Genomic DNA, 23,440 nt, shown 5'->3' with positions numbered 1-23,440 from the left:
CGGCACGCTGCTCCCCGTTGAAAAGAGGGAGGGAGGCCGCTCCCGTGTTTCCTTCCTCCATGTTCTGGACCACACGCCAACCTCTTTCCCGTGGTCGCCGCTAGAGATCTGCGTTACCTGTGGATTATTGCACTGTGGACTATTACAATTTACGTCGCCTTCACAATGCGACACTGAATGAAGGAGGCAGCCGAGGCAACAATGCAAAGTGTTGCTGTCGTGTAGCACATCTGTTTTTACACCTCGAATCGCAAAAATGTACAGGGATGCCGTGAACCTCTTGGAGGTGAGGTTGTAGGAAGTGCACGGACTCACCACTTCTTGGTTTATCAATTTGTGCGCTCTATAACATCGGGAAGATTGCGAGGATGCAGGGAGCTGGTGCGCGACAGTCGACGGAAGGTATAGGCGTTTGTACCGTCTGGCAAACCGGTCACCACATCATATTTTTTGGTTCAGTTCCGGTTCGCTCAAGGGGAGACAAAAAGTGTTTACGGTTCGGTTCGGGTTCGGTTTGGCGAAAAATAACGTTTTTTTGCGGTTTTCGGTTCCGGTTCAGTTCCGGTTTCGACCCCTGGTTTACACTACGTGATTTCATCTCGCCTAAAACTATGACATACTCACCTAACACACAAATTTTTACTTCACAGGGAGTATCTACCCCAACGCATTCGCCGTGGGGAGCAGCGAGCAACTCTCTGTGCTACAGATCCTGATAACATGAAGTCCACCGTCAACGCCACTTCAACGAGGTTTATCAGTACGGTTTAGATTTCTATCCAGCCCTATTGCTAGGTGATGTACCGCTCTTATCCTTTATAAGAACTGTACGTGTTTGAGACATACTGTTTTTAATGCACTGTAACTTATAAAATAAAGTTAAAACTCGGGAGTGTTGGTATGTCATACTGAAATCAATTAAAAATCCCAGCGCGGCAGGTGACGACGAAAACAAGGGACGATACAAAGAGACGAGGACTAGTCCGCCATACGAGGACGACAGTGCCTTGTCGTCCTCGTCTCTTTGTATCGTCCCTTCTTTTCGCCATCAAGTGCTGCACTGGGGTTTTAAATTGATTTTAGTGTACGTTGTAGAACCAGCTAGCCTGCATCTACGCCATTAGAACCTCTACTCTTCTTACTGCATCTCATCAGTTTATTATTATCTTTGCATTGTATATTGCTTTGGAATTAGTCGTTCTATTTTTCACTAGCCATACTTATCATCACACTTTTGGCGCACTGTAGTCTTTGGTGCCAGGGGGGTCGGACTCCGTCCCTGGAGCGTGACAGCACGGAAGTCGACATCACCTTGATATCCATGTGGTCTTTTTTGCACTGGTGTTGTCAACCAAGAGGTGCCCCCGAAGAAAAAACTGTGATGTTTGAAGCAGCGCTTGATGTATCAGCATCCATCGAGGAGCCCCGTCCGCACGCATCGAAACGCACATGAACGCTCGCTCATGGTCTACGCCGGTCTTACGCCGGTCGGTAAGTTACATCTATAAAGTAACTGAGTTACAGATATATTTATTTTCTTGGCCAAGTAACTAAGTTACAGTTATAGTTACTTTCTTTGTCAAGTAACTAGTTATAGTACTTTCTACAGTGACTGAGAGAAAGTAACTTAGTTACATTACAGTTACTGTTTATGAAAATGACCATGAGAGGGTGATACAATTGTTAAAAACATACATATATTTACATTTCCTTAAGTGTGACAAAAGTAAAAGTTTTAGGGTCATCACGACCGTTCTTGGGCACCAAAAAAACATTATTATTATTATTATTATTATTACACTTAACCAGAAGCTGTATAAATCAATAATGTGTCTCTCCCACAGGGAAAAATACGACATGTGTATGCAACGTGGCGCATCGCGGTGAAAAAGAACAGCATGGTGACACGCACGCGTTTCGTAGCGTGTAGAGAGAGACATACACAAGGATAACGGACTCGCCTCAAGATGCTTTTTCAGGTTTGAAGTTGATGTTTTCTTTGCCGAGAACGTCTTATTCCATATCTTCTACTTTCCAATTAAATTATTTTCATCCTTCCACGATAAAAACTCGAAGGTTGCTTGATATAGCACCCACAGAAGCTTCATAGCATGATAGCAGCAACCAGGACAGGATTAGCTATTGCACTGGTCGGTGCGCAAGTGAGCTGACCGGAAAGTTTCTCCTTGTCCATAAACCTTCCCTTGTTTATATACAGAGGAGGCAGGACCCCGTGCCAGGGCAGTGACACCATTACTCACATATGACTCACTTCGACCTTTGAGAGTGACCATCTTCAGCTGATTTCTGCTGGCAAAACTGGAATTCCCGGCTTGGTCCACAAGCAGTTGGGAGTTGTGGAAGAGCACAAGGCACGGGGCACATACCGATTAGTGACAGAGACGATTAGGGCCAGGGATAGTAACTAGTTACAGTTAAAAGCAACTTCTCCAGATATGTAAGTAGTTACTATAACTAGTTACCCCCAAAAGTAACTAGTTACAGTTACAAGTTAAAAGTAACTTAGTTACTACCCAAGACTGGTCTACGCCAGCCACCATTCCTCGCGTGGGCACGGCCTGCGCCACCTAGATACAGAAGGCTTGCTTATTACCTCCTCTCCCTCCTCCGCTACGTGAACATATAAAGTCTGAATTCGTCTGCTACTGCGATTCGCCGCCCTGTAAATTCAAGAACACGCAAATGATTGCACGTAACTTAGAACCTGTAGACTTGAACCTGCAGACAAAAAGTGCAACACGCTTTCCAGATAATCAGTCTTGAGCAAGCTATGGAACGATTTTGCGCTTTATCGTAAAGTTTTCCAATTTAGTACGCGGGACGTTCAATCACTACTCGCAGACAACGGTGATTTGTCTCCATGGCTGCGACCGTTGAAAGCACGTTCGCGATTGGTTGCGGCCGTTGAAAACACGATCCCGATTGGCTGACTCTTAGTTGTTACGTCACGTCGACGAGTTAGCAGGCTTTCTCTATCTAGGTGGTGTTGGCCAGATGGACCGGCGCCCTTCTGTTATGCAAAGTGACTTGTCAGCGTTGCTCGCAAGCTGCACAGCTCCGCTGTAGTTCGGTGGGAGAAGCTCGTCTGCAAACACTGTTCAAGCCCTATAGATGGCTGCGTACTGAAGTTCACACACGGGGATAGACGAATCGCAATCGCGCCAAGTCCGTCCTCCAGTCTTTGTTTCCTATCTCTATGCTTGATGCTTGCGCGCCATTAAAACTCCAATCATCCTCGCGATCATCATCACGAAGGTGCTGTGTACGTGATAATATTCATGGTATATATATATATATGGATATATATATGGATAATATATATGGTATCTATATATTTTCACAGGAAAAGTCAGCCAGTCTTTGTGCTTGTATATTATTCGATTCCTCAAGGAAATAAGGTCCATACACAAACGGGAAGAATCCCTGACGATGTGCCCGATAGCACAGCAGCCGAGTAAAAAATGAAGAGAGAGAAACCAGCACGACAGTGCGAAAAGCAAGTCATCGGGAGCATACAATGGGAAAAATGGGGGGGGGGGGGGAGGTTCACAAGGTTTGGAGCGCAGAAGTTACTGCTGTGACTTTCGTGATGTGGTGTTCATTTGTCGTTGAGTTTTAATGGCATGTTGCATCACTAGCTTTGAACCAACTGGAGAACCTCTTGCTGACGACGTTGGCGACCATTGACTGGTGATCGATCGTACGTGTCAGCGTTGTGACGAACTTGGTGGAAGAGCTGTAGGCGTAGAAGGTTGCTTTGTAGATTTTGTTCCTCACACAACTATGGCCCGCAACGTCAAAACGTTACATAGAATTTCTCAAGTCTCAGCCATACAAACGATTGGAAAGACGGCACCTGTCACATAAAATGCAGCAAAAGAAAAAAAGAAAGAAAAAGAAGAGCCAGTGCTAAGAAGATACTTCCCTCACCAAACATCAGTTTCTGGACTTTTGTTTGCACGGGTGGTGCATTCCCTAATTCACCGATTCACTTCACTTCTCGCCGACTTGAGGGGTGTAATTAATTACTATAGGCATTATGAATCACTGGAATCTACAGGGTATGAAATTCTCGCGCAGAGAGACATGTGTGCCACGTCAGTGTGACGAGATTGTGACGACATGATGATGTTCTCTTGGCGCCATGTTCACGTGATCTGAAATTTGTGATGACGCTGCTCCTGCCGCAGAGTACTTGAATCGATCTCATGGGATCACCCTATTTAAAGGACTCGGAGCCGAAAAGCCGAAAAATACGTTATGCTAAGTTCGCACTTCGTCAGTGAACGCCGCGAATGTGGCGAACGACGGATATGCCGGTGAACTTGTCACGTTCACACAGCAGTCCGTGAATCCTGCGGACGCCGCGAGGGTGCCGAAAGCCGCAGCGCGAGAGTAGAGATTGCTTCTACTTTTGACGGGAGTGCCGGGAAAGACGCGAGTCTGGACCAATCAGCGCGCTCCGCGAGGGAGAATGCTGGGACGGGAGAACAGCGGCGTGGACAATGAACATGGCAGATGCGTAACCTGGTCTACTCAAGGTAACGCTAAGGTAGCGCTAAATGTTGTACGACAGCAAACGCAAGAGGAGCGGAAACGTAGATATGAGGACCGCATCATAGCAGCTGCTGAAAGAAGCCGAGGAATTAGTGTCTCGACTGTGTTGAGACATGTGTAGATGCACGTCGTCTGCTGCTTGAAGCGGGCATCGCTTTACAGGTTGCTGTATAAAACGCAATAAATACGTATTTGGCAATTGTTATTTTGTGATTTATTGTGATTTATTACAACGACATTATACGTATTACACGTGTGGAGCTTGAGTACAGTTCGAAGAATGAAACGGATCAGTTTTTGTAGCGGAGTACAGTAGTGCCAGTAGTGCCGGCATTCCCGGCGTACGGAGCACAGTGTGAACGAGAGGGTCGCGAATGCCGTAAAAGCGGTGAATGAGTTTCCCGCGTTCGCGGCTTTCGATGATGTAGTGTGAACGTGGCATTAGAATGATTTCAAGAGAAATCCGTTTTCCGAAACTCCTTCAAATCCCGTTCAATCCACGAGAAGACAGCCATTCAGAGTTTTTTTTTTTTCAGTCAGAGTTTTTTTCTTCAGTCTGGATCAACTACAGATAACCATGTATATTGCATAACATTATAACTACACCCCGGATGGGACAACATACAACATAGATGTTTCAAGGCACACGTTTTCTATTGGTCTCTAAACGGTTTCTTATACCGCTCGCTTTCAACTGGAGCACATGTGGCATGACTAAAAACGAATCTGCACACCTGGCCAATACAGAGACGGATGCACACTGCATCCGGCAAACATAATTGCCTGTTGTACTTTGCTGTGCGTAAAGGTCGAGTTTCACCACGTTTGTGTTACAAAGGAAGCGTGCACTACATTACTGCCGAAATCACTTCGAATTGTCGGTATTGTAAGTCATAATGGTAAAGTGGATTGAAGGGTCTCCCAGCACCTGCAGTATTACATGTGAAAACACTACGTCTGATGCCTAACTCTGCGAAGATGCTATTATGTCTGTTTTTATGTATGTGTGTTTTGGATGAATTCGAATCCCGTGCTGGTGAGTTTTGACAATTTCCTCCCCCCCCCCTCCGCATTTGTTTCGTGTCTTTGCAACCACATATTACCGATTATAACACCCTACTTGCGCGTGCGTATTTGTTAATGGTCCTAGCGTATTCATGTAGTAGATTCTAATTCTAAGTTAGATAAAGTTTGTTCAGAGTTGTAAGGTAATTAATTGATTCGCTGATGCTAATAAACGCACAAAGCATTCCCACACAGAAGCGGTCGTTTGGCCTTTACTTTCGCTTTTGACACTCCGGATTACTGCAATTACACTGCGCCAGCATCTGCAGCTTCCACTGCAAATAAGCGTGGTTTTACATCATTGAAAGGTCCTGATAGTGCACTGCAGGGAAAATTGACGGTACCACTATAAGTGGTCCGCTTCCATGCACCGTTCTACGCAATCGCCGCTCCCTTCAAACCGCGTGTTCATCTTTCGCCGGGTGGAAGAGGAGAACACACCGAAGAACAAATTCGAAATGTGCCAACGAGCCGGTGTGCTGTAGAAAGGGACAACATTTCCTTGATCCTGTGTCTTTGTCGTCCACTTCGTTCCGTGTGTTGTTTGTGTATTTCACAGGCTCAGAGAAATGTTGCCTGTGTGCCCCTGACTTGTACCTGATTGTGGGTTGCGCTTGAGCTTCTGCCATGCTCTTCTACGAAGACGCTGCCAATGCACGAACCAGATGTGATCCCCATGCATGCTGTAGACCCGTCACTCTCCCTGATGCTTCCCAACTGGTTGCCAGACCCATTTACTCCCAACTTTTACCGCCCGCGGCTAAGCCCTGCACTGAAACAGCCTATTGGCGTTGGACATTTGCCGGAAATCCCACGTGCGGTGCGACCAGCAACACATGCCAATGGTTTGTGTTCGTTACCAGCAAGAGCGCGAGGCATTGAAGAGCAGTATGAAGCAAATTGATCTTCGATCGTTCACCTCCTGCATAATTCTAGGGCCATGGTCCACCACGGCGTACCAGCCGCCTGTGCCTCTTCTAGATTTTTTTTGTTATTTGGCGACGACCGACGTCGCGAGCAAATCTCATTGCACCACTTCTTCAGGTGGCACTGGGATCAACCTTGAACGTGGACATCATTATCATCATCTCTGTATGTGTTCAACATCTCATCATCTCTGTGTCTCAACATCAACATTATCATCATCTCTGTGTGTGGCGTAATCAAATACGCTTTTAAACGGCATGACTGCCAGAGGTCGGCATTTTGGTTCACGATCACTCACGATCACAATTATCTGATAAGGCGTATCTACCTCACACTCACTTTGGACTCAGGTGAAGGTCGATATCGCGCCCTGTATCTCGCATCCAGGATCACAATATTTTGAGCCAGACGAATTGACAGACGATTACAGATGATAAAAGCTGGTGACCATAGACAACAACGATGCCAGGCGGGTCTCACACGGGTCACTATGACTGATCGCACTATCACGATCACGAAATCAAGAACCAACAACACACGCAACATCGGTTACTGCATATATTAGTGCACTCACGAGATAATGTGAGATATCACACAAAGACATGTACAGCTGAGTCACTTGATAACAAAATTTGTTTGTGAGACCTTGATCTAGACTGAATGTCATGCAGGGGCGACGTTCGACTAAACGTCTCTCTTCTTAATGCGCATGTTTGATGGAGGATGAATCATGTACGGTTCTGAATTTTGATAAACGGATTGGGAACACAATAAATATTCCGCATTGTTTTTTTTAAGCCTTAATGCATGATGCCAATTATAGCTGTCCGAATACGCAGTGTCAGAGCGACGAGGAAATTAAAATTTTGTGCATAATGTAAAGCTTTCTAGCGTGTACTCGAAAGGACGAAAGCGGTGTTGAGCAATTACATAGATCTCTTTGCCGGCTAGGTAGCTTCAGTAGCTTCTAGTTCTCGGAAATTAGTGAAAAGCACCTATAAACGTAGACCGCGGTCGCTGGAAATGATTTTTACACCGTTGATCGCCGGAATGAGCGCATCAAATCAATCAATTTTAATCAATCAATGTTGAACTACAATGAACAGAGCAAATGCAATCATCCCCAATAAGATAAGTAACCAAGCACTGTATCCCGCCTGTCACAGCCCACACGTTAAAATTACTCCTGTTTGATGACGAAGCCTCGATCTTCAACTTGTCGTTACCCCACAACGCGCGTTAAATGCACTTTTGCCAGGGTGGTGGTGGTGGTGGTGGTGGTGAAAGGGCTTGCCGTTGTCGGCCTCACGTATGTGGGCAACGTCACGACTCACGCCCTGGGGGAATGTGCGTCCTGGGCCGACTTCTAGGGGAACTGTGCCGACATATGTCTGAAAGCGTCTGAGGAAAACCCAGGAAAAACCCCAGACAGCACAGCCGGCACCGGGATTCGAACCCGGGTACCGGGTACCTTTTGCCAGGGATTTCCCACGAGCCCTTGCGCGAACCTACACACCGCGGTTTTGGAGCGCGCGCGAACTTTAAATATAACGATAAGAATCGCTACATTGTAGTGCTATGGTGCTGAGGCCGTGTCAGGTAGCTATGCCGCCTTTAGCCTGTAGGTTCCTATCTATGTTTATAGCAAAACAAATAAACAATCAAAGAAACGTGAAAGTTGAAGATTGGGACGGCTAGAGTAGAGCGTTCGAAGTGTACATAGGACATTCCTGCTACACTTCCAGCCGACCGTCTTCAATTTTAAACTATGGCCATCACAGGCCACCGATGGGTGATAGGCGAAATACTCACGCAGCAACTAATAAAACTGAATACACGGGTGACATGAGCGATTTGGCAAATCAATGCGCATACGCACGAGTGCCAGCCCAAAATTACTTAGTCAAAAACTTCAAATCAAAGTTTTGCATAACAGCGAGTAAGTGGCAGGCACGGTTTACAACATAGATGCACAGGTACCCATTTATGTACCGCACATTTACATCATTTAGTCTTGACTCTGACAGGCAAAAATATAAATAAAAATGTCCTTATGCAAAACGCCCCGAAAGCAAGTGCGAATGTGCAGTAGCACTCTGAGCATCAATGTCAGACCGATGTAGCAAGAAACAGCGACCTCGTGACAGGATGAGTGCGGACTCGCACGATAATGGCGTTGAAGGGAACGATTTCGTTCGCAGTCCTACAGTGGTTCCCGTTAGTGCCGCTGTGGGACGTTCCAGCATGAGTGCACTAAGCAAGTACACCATATCTCGCTGTAGCGTAAGTGCGATCACAATAATCGCGTTGCCATGTCAATGTGCTAGCAGATTATCGCATAGGTGCTGCCATGCTGTGTGAAAACGAGTGGAACTCACACACTCGATACGATCGGCGATCGTTATTGTGCGCATCGTGAGTTATCGCGCTCATGAGTAATTTTACCGAGTTCTGATGACTGAAGGAGTGTGTGGAGGAGGGGTAGTTGGTGTACATTCATCGTGATTAAGCAGCACAAGGACGCGGACAAAGAAGGAAGACAGGACGACTGCTAACTCTCAACTGGCAGTTTTTACTAAACAAAACATGTTTATACACACAAAAGAAAGGGGGGAGCCTGCTCCTAGTCACATGACACCATCGGGTTACACTGCAACGTGTTCCCGAGATAACTTATCTCCGCGGGGGAGAGGCTCAGTGACGGATCGCTTACGCATTGATCATCGTCGTGTTTTGTAATGAAAAATGCCTCTGCTATTTCCCTCGTTAGCTGCTCATTGTGTACTGATAGTATATCTGTTCGCGCGAGGTCTGGTTTGCACCCACAGTCGGATGACTGGGCTGCAGAGAGCTTCCTTGAAGTCACAGAACGCGGAAGAATGCAAGTATGCCAGTCCATTGAAACGGAACGTCCTTCTTCAGCAAGTCTCGCAGTGGTGCGGCCAATACGCTTTATCTTGGTATAAACTTGCGGAAGTAGGACGTCCAACCAAGAAACGACTGAAGGTCTTTGATGTTGCTGGGCTGCGGGAACCTTTGGACTGCCGCTATTTTAGCTAGGTCAGGTGAGATACCGCGCCTGGTGACAACATAGTCCTAGTATACAACCTCCGATTAACAGAAAAAGCATTTACGTGGCTTGAATTTCAAGTCCGCTTCTTTAAAACGTGCGAATACAGCAGATAGATGTTCCAAATGCTCATCAAAGTTCTTGCTGTAGACTACGCAGTCATCCATGTAAACGAGAGCATAGTCAAACTGTGCATCATCGATGACAGCTTCGACCGCACGCTGGCAGGTGAATGGGGCACCTTTCAGGCCGAAGGGCATCCGCAAGTATTCGTACAGACCCCAAAGTGTAATGAATGCAGTCTTCTCAATATCCTGGTCGCTCATCGGGATCTGATGAAAACCGGACGCAAGACCCATGACCGAGAAGAACTTTGCTCCGGTTAGGGGTGAGAGAGCGTCTTCAATGAGAGGGAAGGGATATACAGAACCTTCAGGTCACAGCGTTCAGTTTCGGTAATCGACGCACATACGTGTCCTGCCATCCTTTTTCTTCACGAGGATGAGAGCTGAAGCCCACGCGCTGCGGGATGGCCGCACCAAGCCAGCGTCGATGATATCCTTTATCATCGCCGTGACAATATCTAGTTGAGCTGGTAAGAGCCGTCTAGGCTGCTGCGCAATTGGTGTCACTCTCTCCTAGGGATAGCATGTGTCTGGACGCGACACGATCCAACATCGGTACTGGTTCAGGCGAACGATGAAAGATGTTCGGCCAGAAATGTGCGGATGGTCGAGAACTCTGCTGGAGACAAATCCGCTCCAACGTTGAAAGAGAAGCCGGATATAGAAACAGTCTGGGACTGTGGTGGTTGAACAGTTGCAGTAGGAGCAGGAGACGTGTCCGTGTCAACGTCTTCAGGACTCGGGCACTGAAAGATATGAGCCACGTGTCCGTCGCTGAGTGGAACGTCTTCAACTGGATTGGAACAACTCTGGCAACGGTGACGAGCAGCGCTCACCTGCGAACGGCAACAACGCACCCGTAGACTGGCTCGGCACATCCAACTGTTGCGCGTGCAGGCACCATGACGGGCTCGTAAGCAGGGCTGATAGACGCCACGTCCAGACTAAAGCGTTGGGTGAAAAGCTTCGTCCCCGAAATGATCAGGTCGTGTGGTTGAGCAGAGATCTACACCGAAATGGTCTAACGAGAATGAGGAGGGAGAACTACTTCCTTCATGAGGCACACCGGTTGTGCCCGTGGAGCGACATGGAAGAGTGTTATGAAATAGTTTGATAATCATATGTGGCTTTACGTAGAGCGACCTCTGTGACCAAGGCGTATACGCTGAGGCGCCGGCATTTCACAAAATTGCGCATCAATGATCTAACGAGAGCCACAACCCTCATTGCAAAGCACGGTCACAAGAAGCAGGACATTCAACTATAATGCTAAACCACGTAAGTAGCTACAGACAAAATGGCAGAACGAATTATGTAAAGTAGGACATTGAATGGGCCCGCCCTGAGTGGCCCATCCCGGACCTGATGTCACCAGACCTGGAGGTGCACGACAGCCGAGAGTTCAGCCGTGCCCAGGACCGGCCGCAAGGTCCTTCCATAAAAAAGCCGGACCACAAACGGTCAAAATGTGGTTCATCCAACCATTCCGATTATATGAGAGGCAACGAGTGGGAAAATGCTATAGCATTTATGAGCTCATCGCCGCCATCTCGTCGACACGGTTTCGTCTCCCCATTGAACTCGCAAATGGTATCGCATATGAACGACAGTTTCTGCGCTGCTATTTGTGCCGTAGATTTTTTATACGGACATTACACACCGTTTTGCAGTACGTATTTTTATTAAACTGATCGAAAAGCCTATGTATCTTCGCCATTGTGCTCTTCATGCTGCTTCTGCATTGTTGTAGGTGCTCTTCCGGCGACTTTTCTTTTTTTCTTTTTTTTTTTTGGGTGTGTGGATGCCACGAACGAGTCCATTGTAAATTGGATGATGCCATTATATTTCCACTTCTGCTACGGAATCGACTATCCTGTATGGTTTTTCAGTAATAATTTTTCAATAATCATCTGATCCTACCAGTACCCCTACAGGACCTTTCCTTTCTTTTTTCTTAATAAACATATCCCCCCCCCCTACAGGTGATCGTCCCGCAATACATTTTCCTCCCCAAGAACTCGGTTAACTTGATCTGGCAGGCCCACTAAGCTTCTCCCATTTTATTGATAATGACAATTCGTGGAATTACGTCGCGATACAACTGTAATCATGAGCGACGCTACAGTGTTCGGAGTATAGGGATTGATTTTGCCTACTTGATGGTTCTTTAACCCGCCGCGAAATCTCAGCACAAGGCGCAACGTGTTAGCGTCCCACGTGGAAGACGGTGTGTCCAAGCAATTTCTACGCTACCACCAAGTTGCTGGAGACACCGGTCGGGACCGAACCCGCAACCTCGCGATCAGTAGGCGGACACTCTACCAACAGGACCAACTGATCCAATGGGTGCCAATCGAGGATTGGGTCCCATTGGATCAGTTGGAGAGAGTGCGAGGCACTTTACACAAACGCGTTTTGCGTTGCTCCGAAATCCCCCTCGCAAGCCGTTGTCGCTAAGATAGAATGGCGTAGATGCAGGCTAGCTGGTGGATCAACTCCACGATAGGCAAGCCTGAGCGATGGGCAAGACAGGTAAACAACAGAACCAGCAAGACGTTTAATCGATAATCACAAACTTCAAAAACACGAAGACGGTGCGTGGGAGACAGAGAGAGGGGAGTAGGGAAATGAGGACAAATTAAGTTGAAAGAAGGTCACAGGAGGCATCTGAAGGCCAAGAAAATAGAATCAAATTCTTTTTGTTGACAACGTTGCCAATGGGAAAATTCTTGGGTATGCCGAAAGTGCGATCCAAAAAGTAGGCCACACAGCATATTGGCTGCACAGCTCAGACGCTTCCTGTGACCTTCTTTCAGACTTTTTAACACGCACACTCTTAAAAATGAACTTCACCACATAGCACGCTCCTAGCCAACCATCACCCCGAATGACAACGTTCTCGCCTTAGATTTGTTGAAAACGGGAGGAGGAGCCTATTTTGTGCCGTGCATAATGGAAACAAAATAGGCTCCTCCTCCCGTTTTCAACAAATCAGGGGCGAGAACGTTGTCATTCGGGATGATGATTGGCTAGGAGCGTGCTATGTGGGGAAGTTCATTTCTAAGAGCAACGGCAAGCCCTATCACCACCACCACCACCACCATCATTTCTAACAGTGCACACCATGAAGCAAACATGAAATTAAAAATCCGTTGTTTTTTCACCCGAGAGCGGCGCATCGTGAATCGGGCTTCTTATCATAACTTTTTTGACGATTGTCCCAAAATCTGTTAGCATTAACGCAGGCTAGCTTATGGATGAAATCTACGATGAAACAAGCCTGTTTGGTCATAAAGTTAAAAAAAAATCTGTAGATTTGAGAATGAATCTGTAGATGTTGCCGAAAATGTGTAGATATCCATACAAATCTGTATGGATCTGTACAAATCTGTAGATGTGGAAACACTGGCTTGCGCTGGAGAAGCTCTTCCTGCGACAACTGCTTGCGCTCAAGTGTCATGGTTGCGACGTCTGAAGGATCCTTCTCTCACGGCGGTCCTAATTTCGGAGCGATGGAACACGTGATCTCCGAGCAGCGTTCAATGGTAGCACCGCATATACTGTTACATACTCCACCTCCCCAAAACTCGGTGTGGTGTGCCATAACCCAACAAACTGTGTGCCAAAACAAACTGTGGTGTGCCATAGTAGCATTTAGAAGAAGAAAGAAGAAACAAGCAAGACGACTCTGCTACTCACAAAAGCTTGCACTGGACTCAGAAAAAATCTCGGACTGGACCCGTGCCCGTGGAGTACAAAAGGCTGCTAGTCCAGATCAACCACTGGGCTATGTCATAAATTCTGTGTAACTGCCAGCACATGTTTCCAGAAGATACCTTCCGTGTGCTGCGGACTTCTTAGGGGTTGACTTTTCTATGTAGGACGGCTGCTGAGCGAGCGCTACTTGACATTATTTTCTCGTTTAGCATTGCACGTACAAGAGGTACCTCCCATTAACATATTGTGCAGAAAATTATGACACCTATATTCTGAAAAGGGCGCGACCACCTCCGTTTCTATGAATTCAAGCGTTTGTACAGCGGCGTGTATGGATGGCGTCCCATGCGAACGTTTTCATACTCTCTCAAGGAAAGAAACTCCACGTAATTTGATAAACACTTTTGTTAGAAAGTGAAAAAATCTCAAACACAGGTGCTTTTGAGTGATAACATGTTATAACGAGCAAGATACTGCAGCCATGCGCACTCACGAAGCCATTTGTTCTGAATACTGGTCCCGACATTCACAGGGTACCCAAATACACGGAGCGAACGTATCATTCCGGTTGACATCTTCATCAAGCTGTTGCACACTTCTTTATGTTTTGTATGTTGGACGCTCACACAAGAATTACGTTATTAACGACGGCAACAATGTTCTGTTATTCTGCCGAACGCGATGCTCTCGAGCAGTCTGAGCAATTCCGCGTGCAGCCATCTATGGGGGTTCCCGAAAACTGGCGCGGCCGGATGGAGGTAAGCCGAGACTATTCCCTGATTGGCCAGTTGGCGCACGTCGTCCCCTCCTTTTCAGTCTCCCAACGCCGAATATCTACTCCGCTCCAACTTCGGAGGCAACGTCGCGTCCCTGGTGGCGTTTCTATTGTTCGCCGCCGCTCTGGTTGCCCTCACCAAACGCCGCTGCAGGCCGCTGGAGAAAACGCTGGACGAACGCCTCATGCGGTTCGGCCTTTAAACTAAGCCCTCTGCAAGTCGGGCTGACCTTACCGTCTGGTATACTCTGAGTGTCACGTAAGCATCAAATTGTAGCAGCTGTCCTGCGGAGACAAAAGGCAGGACAGAGCTTCGGCGAAAAAGGCAGAATATGTGTTCAAGCCGGAGTGTGAGATAACTGGCAAAATTCTCGATATGGCGATGTGATTTTTCTACCAGAATGTCAACCGTATGTACTCCGAGAACATAGCGCGTTGCGCCCTTATTCAAAGTTACCAAGGGCTTGCATCTGGTCAAGACTGAGATTTCCGCACTTACTGGAGTCTTGTGTTATCGCCTGTGAATATTCTATTATTTCTATCCCCAATGTATAGGATAGGGTACGGTAGACAAATCTGGAAACGCTGAAATTAGGCAAAGAAGACGCTTCAAGATGCTGCACGTCTGAACGGTAGCGCAGTCATGTGCGCAGTATAAAAACGGCAGTGCCGTTGTAATGGTGAAACATGGCCGTCTACAGCAAGTAGTTCCATCACCACCACCACCACTACCGCCGCCTTAAACGTAATGAACAAAAAATAGGCTGGCAAAAACGGGAAACAACGACATGTTGTAATGTTTCCTGAGCGCGTTCTACTTTCTTCCGGTGACGTCGTAACAAAAATCCAAGGGTTCACGTTTCGTTGGTTTGTCGTTTCTTAATTTAAACGTAAATGGAGCTAAATGGGGAAACTCTTGCCATGCGTATACAGTCGCTTTGTGGTTAGTCGTCTTTGACCTCGGTGGAACAGATGGTTGCCTGTCCGGTGGATGGTTGATCTAAAGCACGGTGGTTACATCCCGGATGAGGGCGCTGGCAGCTCGGTGGCAGGGTTCAAATTGCTTAGACACACCGTCTTTCGCAAGGGACGTTAAAAACGGAGCGCTGAACTTTTGGCGCACCCTAAAGCACCCTCAGGTGGGTAACATGAACACACCTGAGGGTTAGGCTAATTTTGGCACAAATTCTTCGTATGTAATGACTTGGTCGCTTAACGCTTTCTGTGTGATGTACACACTGTTCTGGCGATGTGTGGACCACGTGCTGTGAGCGGTCTGGTTGAAGTACTATACGTGAGATCTTGCAAAACGTTGTTTGAACGGCAAAACAGAAAAAAAATATTAGTGGCCAAATTGAACCGCCACAGAAGCTGCATTGCCAAGAGTCGAGAAGAGGAGAGCACGGCCAGGCAGCACACGATATTGTACCCATATTGGCTGGGCATTGGCGATAAGGGTCCTATATGGAACCCGTTTTGCCAGGATTTCCCCCATATTGTCTCAAACTTGGCAATATGGGCCCCATATTGCCAAGTTTGAGCCAATATAAAGAAAATGTATTGCTCGTGTACACCCCATGTTGTCTGAAAAGGCAGAAAATGGTACTTTCCCGTGCTGGTATACTTGTAACAAATGCCCAAGCCGCACGGCAAGATTGGACGTTGCTGCGTGTGAAATTCCCAACTCAATACGCCCTTACGTCCAACAACTTCCCGCAGATGATACACATTATTCGAAACAGTCAACATATGTGGCAGTCCCACTGTAACATGGCGGCCCTCGAGAAAATGGCGGTAGTGTTTGCATGCCAGGTAGGCGGCGAGGAGCTCACGCCCGAAGGTGCTGTAGCGTGTTTCGGCTGGCGAGAGACGTTGGGAAAAGAAACCGAGAGGTTTCCAGTGGCCATCCTGACGCTGCTGCAAGACTGCGCCGACAGCAGCAGTGGAGGCGTCGACGAACAACGCTGTCTCGGCGTCAGGACGAGGATGGTGGAGCAGCACAGCATCTGCCAGGGCCTGCTTGACCTCTTCGAACGCGCGTTCGGCTGCCGGTGTCCACTCCAGAGGGGCGGCACGGGCCCCTTTCGGAGGGTCAGCGCCGAGAGCTGCGTAGAGAGGCTGGAGCAAGGCAGCACAGCGAGGCACAAAACGTCGGTAGAAAGTCACGAGGCTGAGGAATGAACGAAGTCCTTTGCGAGAAGTGGGGGCAGGAAAGTCTCGGATGGCCTGGACCTTGGATGCGAGTGGCCGGATGCCTTGCGGGGTGATGGTGTGTCCCAGGAAGGTAAGGGTGGTAACGCCAAACTCGCACTTCGCGGCATTGATGGAGACTCCGTAGTCCTCCAGGCGCGAGAACAGGGCGCGCAGATGGGCGCGATGAGCCTCCGGAGATGGACTTGCGACGAGGATGTCATCCATGTATGCGAATGCGAAGTCCAGGCCGCGGAGCACTTCGTTGATGAATCGTTGGAATGTCTGCGCAGCATTACGCAGGCCAAAGGGCATCCGCACGTATTCAAAGAGGCCAAAAGGGGTGGTTATAGCAGTCTTCGGGATGTCAGGGGGATGGACGGGAATTTGGTGATAGGCTTTGATGAGGTCTATCTTGGAGAAGATGGTCGCTCCGTCAAGATTCGCGGTGAAGTCCTGAATATGGGGAAGCGGGTATCTGTCCGGTACCGTGACGATGTTGAGTGCACGGTAGTCCCCACATGGGCGCCAATCACCAGGTGTTGCTTTGGGCACCATGTGGAGAGCGGAAGACCACGGGCTGGAGGAAGGCCGAATGATCCCCAGTTCGAGCATGTGCTCAAATTCCCTCTTGGCAATGACGAGGCGCTCCGGAGCCAGCCGTCTGGGGCGAGCGAAGACAGGGGGGCCCCGTGTCACGATGTGGTGAGTGACGCTGTGGCGAGGTGGGCAAGAGGCGTGAGATTGGCGCAGGACAGCGGGGAACTCAGTGACAATGTCGGCGAAAGCAGTGGGCAACGGTAGCCGAATGGTGGGACTAATGGCGGCTATATGCGCTGGGGCTCCATAAACGTGCAAAGAAGTAGTGTTGTCGACGAGGCGCTGGCGTCTAATATCCACAAGAAGGTCGAAATGGTGGAGGAAGTCGGCGCCAAGGATTGCGAAGGGGAGGTCGGCGATGGTAAAAACCCAACGAAATACTCTGCGCAGGCCGAGGTCAAGGGTGACGGAGCGTTGACCGTAAGTTGAGATGGTGGACTTGTTGACGGCCTGCAAAGCCAAGTCTGGTTGTCGGTGTCGTTTTTCTGCGGGGGTTGGTGGAACGACGCTCACGTCAGCCCCGGTATCCACCAGGAAGCGACAGCCGGACACGCGGTCCGTGATCCGGAAGAGCCGGCTGTTGTCGCCCCCAGCCATGCCAGCCGTTAATGGTTGGGGGGAGCGTTTCCCGGCCACGAGCAAGGGGCCTGGCAGTTCCTTGCGGCATCGCCGAATTTTCGATGATACCAGCAGAACTGGTGCTGGGAGGGCGAAGGAGACCGTTGACGGGATGGCGAGCAGCGACGGCAAAACGGGCGCCGAGGGGAACGTGGGCGCTGCGGGGGAATGGCGTCCACCCGGTTCACCAGGGCCGCCACCGTAGTCTGGAGTTGCTGGAGCGACGCGCTGATGGCATTGATTGCAACGTCCGTCGGTGGAGGGGAGGTGCGGGGGGCCAGGGCGGCAACGGCTCCTGGTGATGGAAGGCCAGCAAAATCCAGAATACGGTCCGCCATCTTCGCCAAGTCATCCAGGCGGGAATTTTCGCCAGCGGCCAGGATCATGCGGACATTGTGGGGCAAACGTTGTAGGAAGAGTTCGCGTAGTAGTGAGTCGTCCGTGGTAGGGTTGCCCGCGAGGTCGCGCATGCGGCGTAGTAGCTGTGTGGGCCGTCGATCGCCGAGCTCTTCCCTGTTCAGAAGCTGCTGCAATCGCCGCTCCTCCGAAGCAGACGTGCGGCGAATTAACTCGTCCCTTAGGGTGTCGTAGGGTAATTCGGGGTGAGGGCGGATGATTAGGTCGCGGACTTCCGCCGCAGCTTCGGGAGGAAGGTTTGCGATGGCGTAGCCAAACCTTGAGGCTTGAGAAGTGACGCGGCGTCCGTCGAAGAGAACCTCCGCCTGCGCGAACCACAGCTGAGGGTCGGAGATGGAGAAAGGCGGCAGGCGGAGCGGTGCCACAGAAGCCTCAAGCGGTGGAAGTGGCGGTGGCCGGCTGGGAGGCGAAGGGCTGGTGGAGTGCTGGTCACCGTTCATGATGGTGGAACGCTAAGACATCACGTCCGGGTCACCAGTTGTAGAGCGAGAAATGAGGCGACCAGGCTCTACTGAGGTTGATGGGTTTAATGACGGTTAATGGCGATGAACCGAAAACGAAAGCTCGGGTCACGCGCAGTGCTGCGCGTAACCGATGGCGGTGCTGGTGATGATTATGACGCTGCTGCTACACTCGTGTACACCCCATGTTGTCTGAAAAGGCAGAAAATGGTACTTTCCCGTGCTGGTATACTTGTAACAAATGCCCAAGCCGCACGGCAAGATTGGACGTTGCTGCGTGTGAAATTCCCAACTCAATACGCCCTTACGTCCAACAACTTCCCGCAGATGATACACATTATTCGAAACAGTCAACATATGTGGCAGTCCCACTGTAACATGCATTGCAACTCAAGAACTCAACTTTCCACTTGCTGCAAACAGTGCCATCTTGCTTCGCGATGCCAGCCGGTCGAACCGACTGAGAGCGTTGTCGTTTGAACGAAATGACGCGTCCTACAACTAATGCGCATGCCCGACACTCGGATCGGACATTTCATTCGGGCTTAAATGTCGCTGTTCCTCTGATGACAATGGAATTGCGACAGTTCAAGTAAAAAACACAATGTTTGATAAGAAGGGATATCTGTTATGTAACGCTAGGTGCTTTCAAGTTACTGCAGGCAGTGTGAGTTGCTGAGGCATGTGTCCGCCACAGTCAAAAAAGTGTTTCGCTCCTTTGTACTCTAGGACCAGGTTGGAAATTTGAGGTTTACACACTATTGTGAGTCCAATGAAGGCTTATGAGGGATGTTTCGCATTGCCAGTTCCGTGGGACTGCCTGGGTCCTCCAGCAAGACGGGCGTAGCACCTGTTCTTCGTTTTTAGGGCGATGCACAACGTGGATCAATACAGAAATAGAAACGGAGAGGGAAGTAATATCAGTGGTGGATATTATACCGGATAATGCTTTGTTATTACGTGGACTCACCGTTAGAATGACGGAAATATTGGCGCAATATGGGCAGCCCATATTGCCCCAATATGGAGCCTGGTTGCACTCCCCATATTGTACCAATATTGTATCAATATTGGTAGTCCTGGCAGCCCACATGGGTCCAATACTGGACCAATATTGGTGTGCTACTTGGGTGGGGAAGTCGGCGGAGGGTCGACGAAACCAGAAGGGAATGAATAGTTAAATAAATGAAAAGCCTTTATTTCGTCTGACAGTAGACGTGGAGTTGGGAGAAAAAGCTTGTTACAGCTTCACAGGCTCCCAGCTCCATTTCACACCCTACAGGCAACACTAAGCAAAATAATATGACGAATACGACACGTATTATGCATAAGCAGATTTTCGATACACAACTAATATATCGTATCAGCAAGAGAGATATGTATACAATATACGTCAAATTCGCAAAAATAGCAAACTAAGACTGGAGTCACACTGGTTATACATTATACATTATACACGAACATCCCGCCATACATGTATGACGAACATGTATAACAAACATCCCTTAAACGTGTATGATCATACAGTGCTGGTCACACTGCCCATACACCGGCAAAACATGTTTTAAAACACGTGTGTATAACCAGTGTGACCGTGCCGTCATACAAGCAAGCGCTCTGACTATGTTTGACAACACGTTGTCAAACACACGACGATGTATTTGGGCACTGCCCAAAAACGCTGATGGACAAGTTGGGTAACGGGTTTATTCGTCACGACAGTTTTCGTTCGCACGAGTCAGTGTCAACGACATCGTGATGCGCGTGAGTTATTTTGCACGAGTAAGTTGTAAGTCAGAGACAGGGACATTGTGTTGCACGTACCTTCAAAATGACGAGCTCTTTGCCTGCGCACATGGAGCATGAGACATCGAAAATTAGCAAGTGCAGCCCCGGTTTCGTCGTCTTCGTACATCTTGAATTGCGACGTCGGCGAATGGAAAGTATATAAACTCCTCGGTTGATTACTGTGACACTGACGTGTGCCATACACCAGGGTTTAAGCCACTCCCACTGTTCCTCCAGGTATGTTGTATAACCAGTGTGACCGATGTTTGAGCAACACATGTTCGAGACTATGTATAATCATACAAGCGTTTGGACCAAACGATGTTGTCAAACAAGAATTGTGTAACCAGTGTGACCGAGCATTATACATACGCCATGCAAGTTTGAAGACATGTTGTCATACATGTTTAGAGCACGTGTATAACCAGTGTGACTCCGGCCGAAGGCCCTGCTTGCAACCCAGAAAATGAGTAGTATTAATTTCAAGATTAGGGTTAGATAATCTATTGAGGAGAGATGGTAGTTTATAGGAAATAGACTGTAAACCATAGTTGGTTCTTAATTGCGGTAGTTTCCATTGGTTTATCCGTCGAATATCATGCGAAGGAACAATTTGCTCTATGTAGTGGACAAGAAACGAATGTCTTTTAATATTTCTATACAGGTATACTAGACGATACTCATAGATATTTAGAAATTCGTAACAGATTGTATAATTTAAAATACCTTTCTGTAAAATCACGGTGGCCAATCTTCTTTTGTATGCACATTTATTTGTGGGGCGAAAAATAACAACTTTAGTCTTGCTAGTGTTAATTCGTAAACAATTCGAGCTAACTCATTTTGCCAGGTTGCGGAATACCTCATTTGCAGTATCTGTTAATATATCTACGTCTGAGTCACTGAGAAATACAGCCGTGTCATCTCCACGTGAAATGAAATCACAGTACACAATGAACGGAAGAGATCCCAGAGCACTTCCTTGTGGTACTCCACAAGTAACATTTTCTAAAGATGATTCAATCTGACATCCCAAATGGACATATTGTTTACGGTATTTGAGATATGACTGTGTTAAGTTTAAGGCGATACAGCAAAACACAGCAAAACATTCTCGTTTATGCAATCAGTAGTATAGGACTTATGTTAAACTCAGACAATGCGAAATGCCGGCACCCCCGCCAGGGCAGCGCCACCGTCACGCCGACTTTTTTGGCGATTTCTTTCCTGTGCGCGGCAGGCGGCGCTCGGGCGGAGGCTCTTACCGGTGGGCGGACCGTGGCCGAAGGGATGGGTGCGCACTTACCCGCTCACACTTTTCATCCTGGGCCGACTTCTTTTTCGATCTGTCCTGACTTGAATCGCAATTTTTTCCCAGCTACAACAGGTGTGCAGTAGGCTGTTTACATGCAAAGGATAGCCATACACAAAAGTACAAGTGAAAATATATTTATTAAAGTCATTAGTGTCAGGAATTATGTTATGACTCTATGTGAAGGAGAAAAACCCAGCCAAAAACCTGAAGCAGATGAAACACAATACAATACATGTAACAAAGATTATACTTATTACAGGTATGATGCAATAGCATTGAAGTGGTATCACACATCATATACAATATTTTTTATTAGTGGTAATCACGCAAGTTTTCAATTAAGCAGAAGGAGTAGCACATTTTAATCAAAGAAGATATTTTTAATCAATACGATTACAATCAAAATTAAAAGTTTTATTATAAAAAGTCTAACATTATTATACGTGAGCACCATAGTGGAGTTTTAATTACAAAGTTCTAATAGATGTATGTAACTTCAAGAACAATAGCTGGGCCGACTTCTCTAGCGATTTTTTATTATTTTTTCCAGCGCGCGGTGGCTGGCGCGCAGGTGAGGGGCTGTCCGTGTGCTTACCAGCGGGCCGAAGAGCTGAGCGTACACTTATGGTTGTGCACCCTGGGCCGACTTCGCTCGCATTTTTTTCATGCGGCGCGTGGGCACTTTACATGCAAGCAGGGGCATGCACACTGACAACACCGGGCCGACTTCTTTGGCGATTTTTCACACTGGGCCGACTTCGTGTGCAAATTTTTTCAGGTGATGCGTTAGTGGTTTACATGCAAGTATTTTTTATTGCAAATGCAATTTTTTTATTGATCGCAAATAGACATTGGAATTATTCGATTCTCAAGAACACAATAAGAATTCTATCAACAAACAATAGCACGCAAAAAGAAAAAAAAATCTAAGAATAGACTTTTATGTCAGTGCAAACTGGTTTTAGAGAAACATTATCTAAGCAAATCACAAATATTATCGGCGCAAACAATACTCAACCAAAACGAGAAACGCTGCATTTTAATGTATTTTAGATCTGACATAATTATTATGCATACATTATTCTCAACTCACAAAATATCAATCGAGTGAATATCTGAAACAAAAAGAGAAAGTCAAATTTATTCAATGATAGAAACAATACTCATTCGAAAACGAGAATCAAATTTAATTTCATCCTTTTATGATAACTTTGCAATAGTAATTTCTACACGCAGAAGCCACAAACAACTCATCTGAAATGCAAATCAATGCAAAAGTTTGTTACAGTGAAAATCAACGCACACAACTAAAAATACTTTCCCAACTAGTAGAATATTTTTATTAATATCAATCGAGCGATCATCTGAAGCAAACTCAAAGCAGCAATTAATTTAGGGAAACACTTTCTGACCAAGCAGGGCGATACATCACAGCAACACATCTTTTTCATTCAGAACCCACTAACAAAAAAAAAAAGAACGAGTGAGAGAGGGAAGCTGAGCTCCCATGCACTTTCGCCAGGGGTATGCCCCGCAGGGAGTAGGGAGATCCCACAATGGTCGTGGTCAAAGTCATAAACTAACTCCAACAACTCAAGCCGGGAATTGAGGGTTCTAGTGCGTTTAAAGCTCGCGTTTTTCTCGCTCATCACATCTTTTTTGTAAATTGACTTTCATAATTCTCACGACAGGTGGATACCAATAACATTCTAAACGCGATAACATAATAAATTTTTAATAAATAAAATTAGCGCCGATATTATTTAATTAAGTCTCGAGGCACACTAAAAAACA

At 47.4% G+C, this 23,440-nt stretch overlaps 1 protein-coding gene across 1 annotated transcript in view; it reads left to right on the top strand.

The window, feature by feature from the left end:
• Positions 1-5,453: 5,453 nt before the first annotated feature.
• Positions 5,454-23,440, top strand: part of LOC135385490 (venom metalloproteinase antarease-like TtrivMP_A) — a 112,879-nt gene continuing 94,892 nt past the window's right edge. The window contains exon 1 of the mRNA XM_064614832.1: positions 5,454-5,614. Within this exon, the coding sequence (XP_064470902.1) occupies positions 5,539-5,614 (76 nt within the window). The 5' untranslated portion in view covers positions 5,454-5,538. The remainder of the gene's footprint in view (positions 5,615-23,440) is intronic.

The sequence above is a fragment of the Ornithodoros turicata genome, chromosome 2, assembly GCF_037126465.1.
Source record: "Ornithodoros turicata isolate Travis chromosome 2, ASM3712646v1, whole genome shotgun sequence".
NCBI lineage: Eukaryota > Metazoa > Arthropoda > Arachnida > Ixodida > Argasidae > Ornithodoros > Ornithodoros turicata.
The sequence above is the reverse complement of the archived record's forward strand: the minus strand, read 5'-3'. Positions and strand labels throughout refer to the sequence as shown.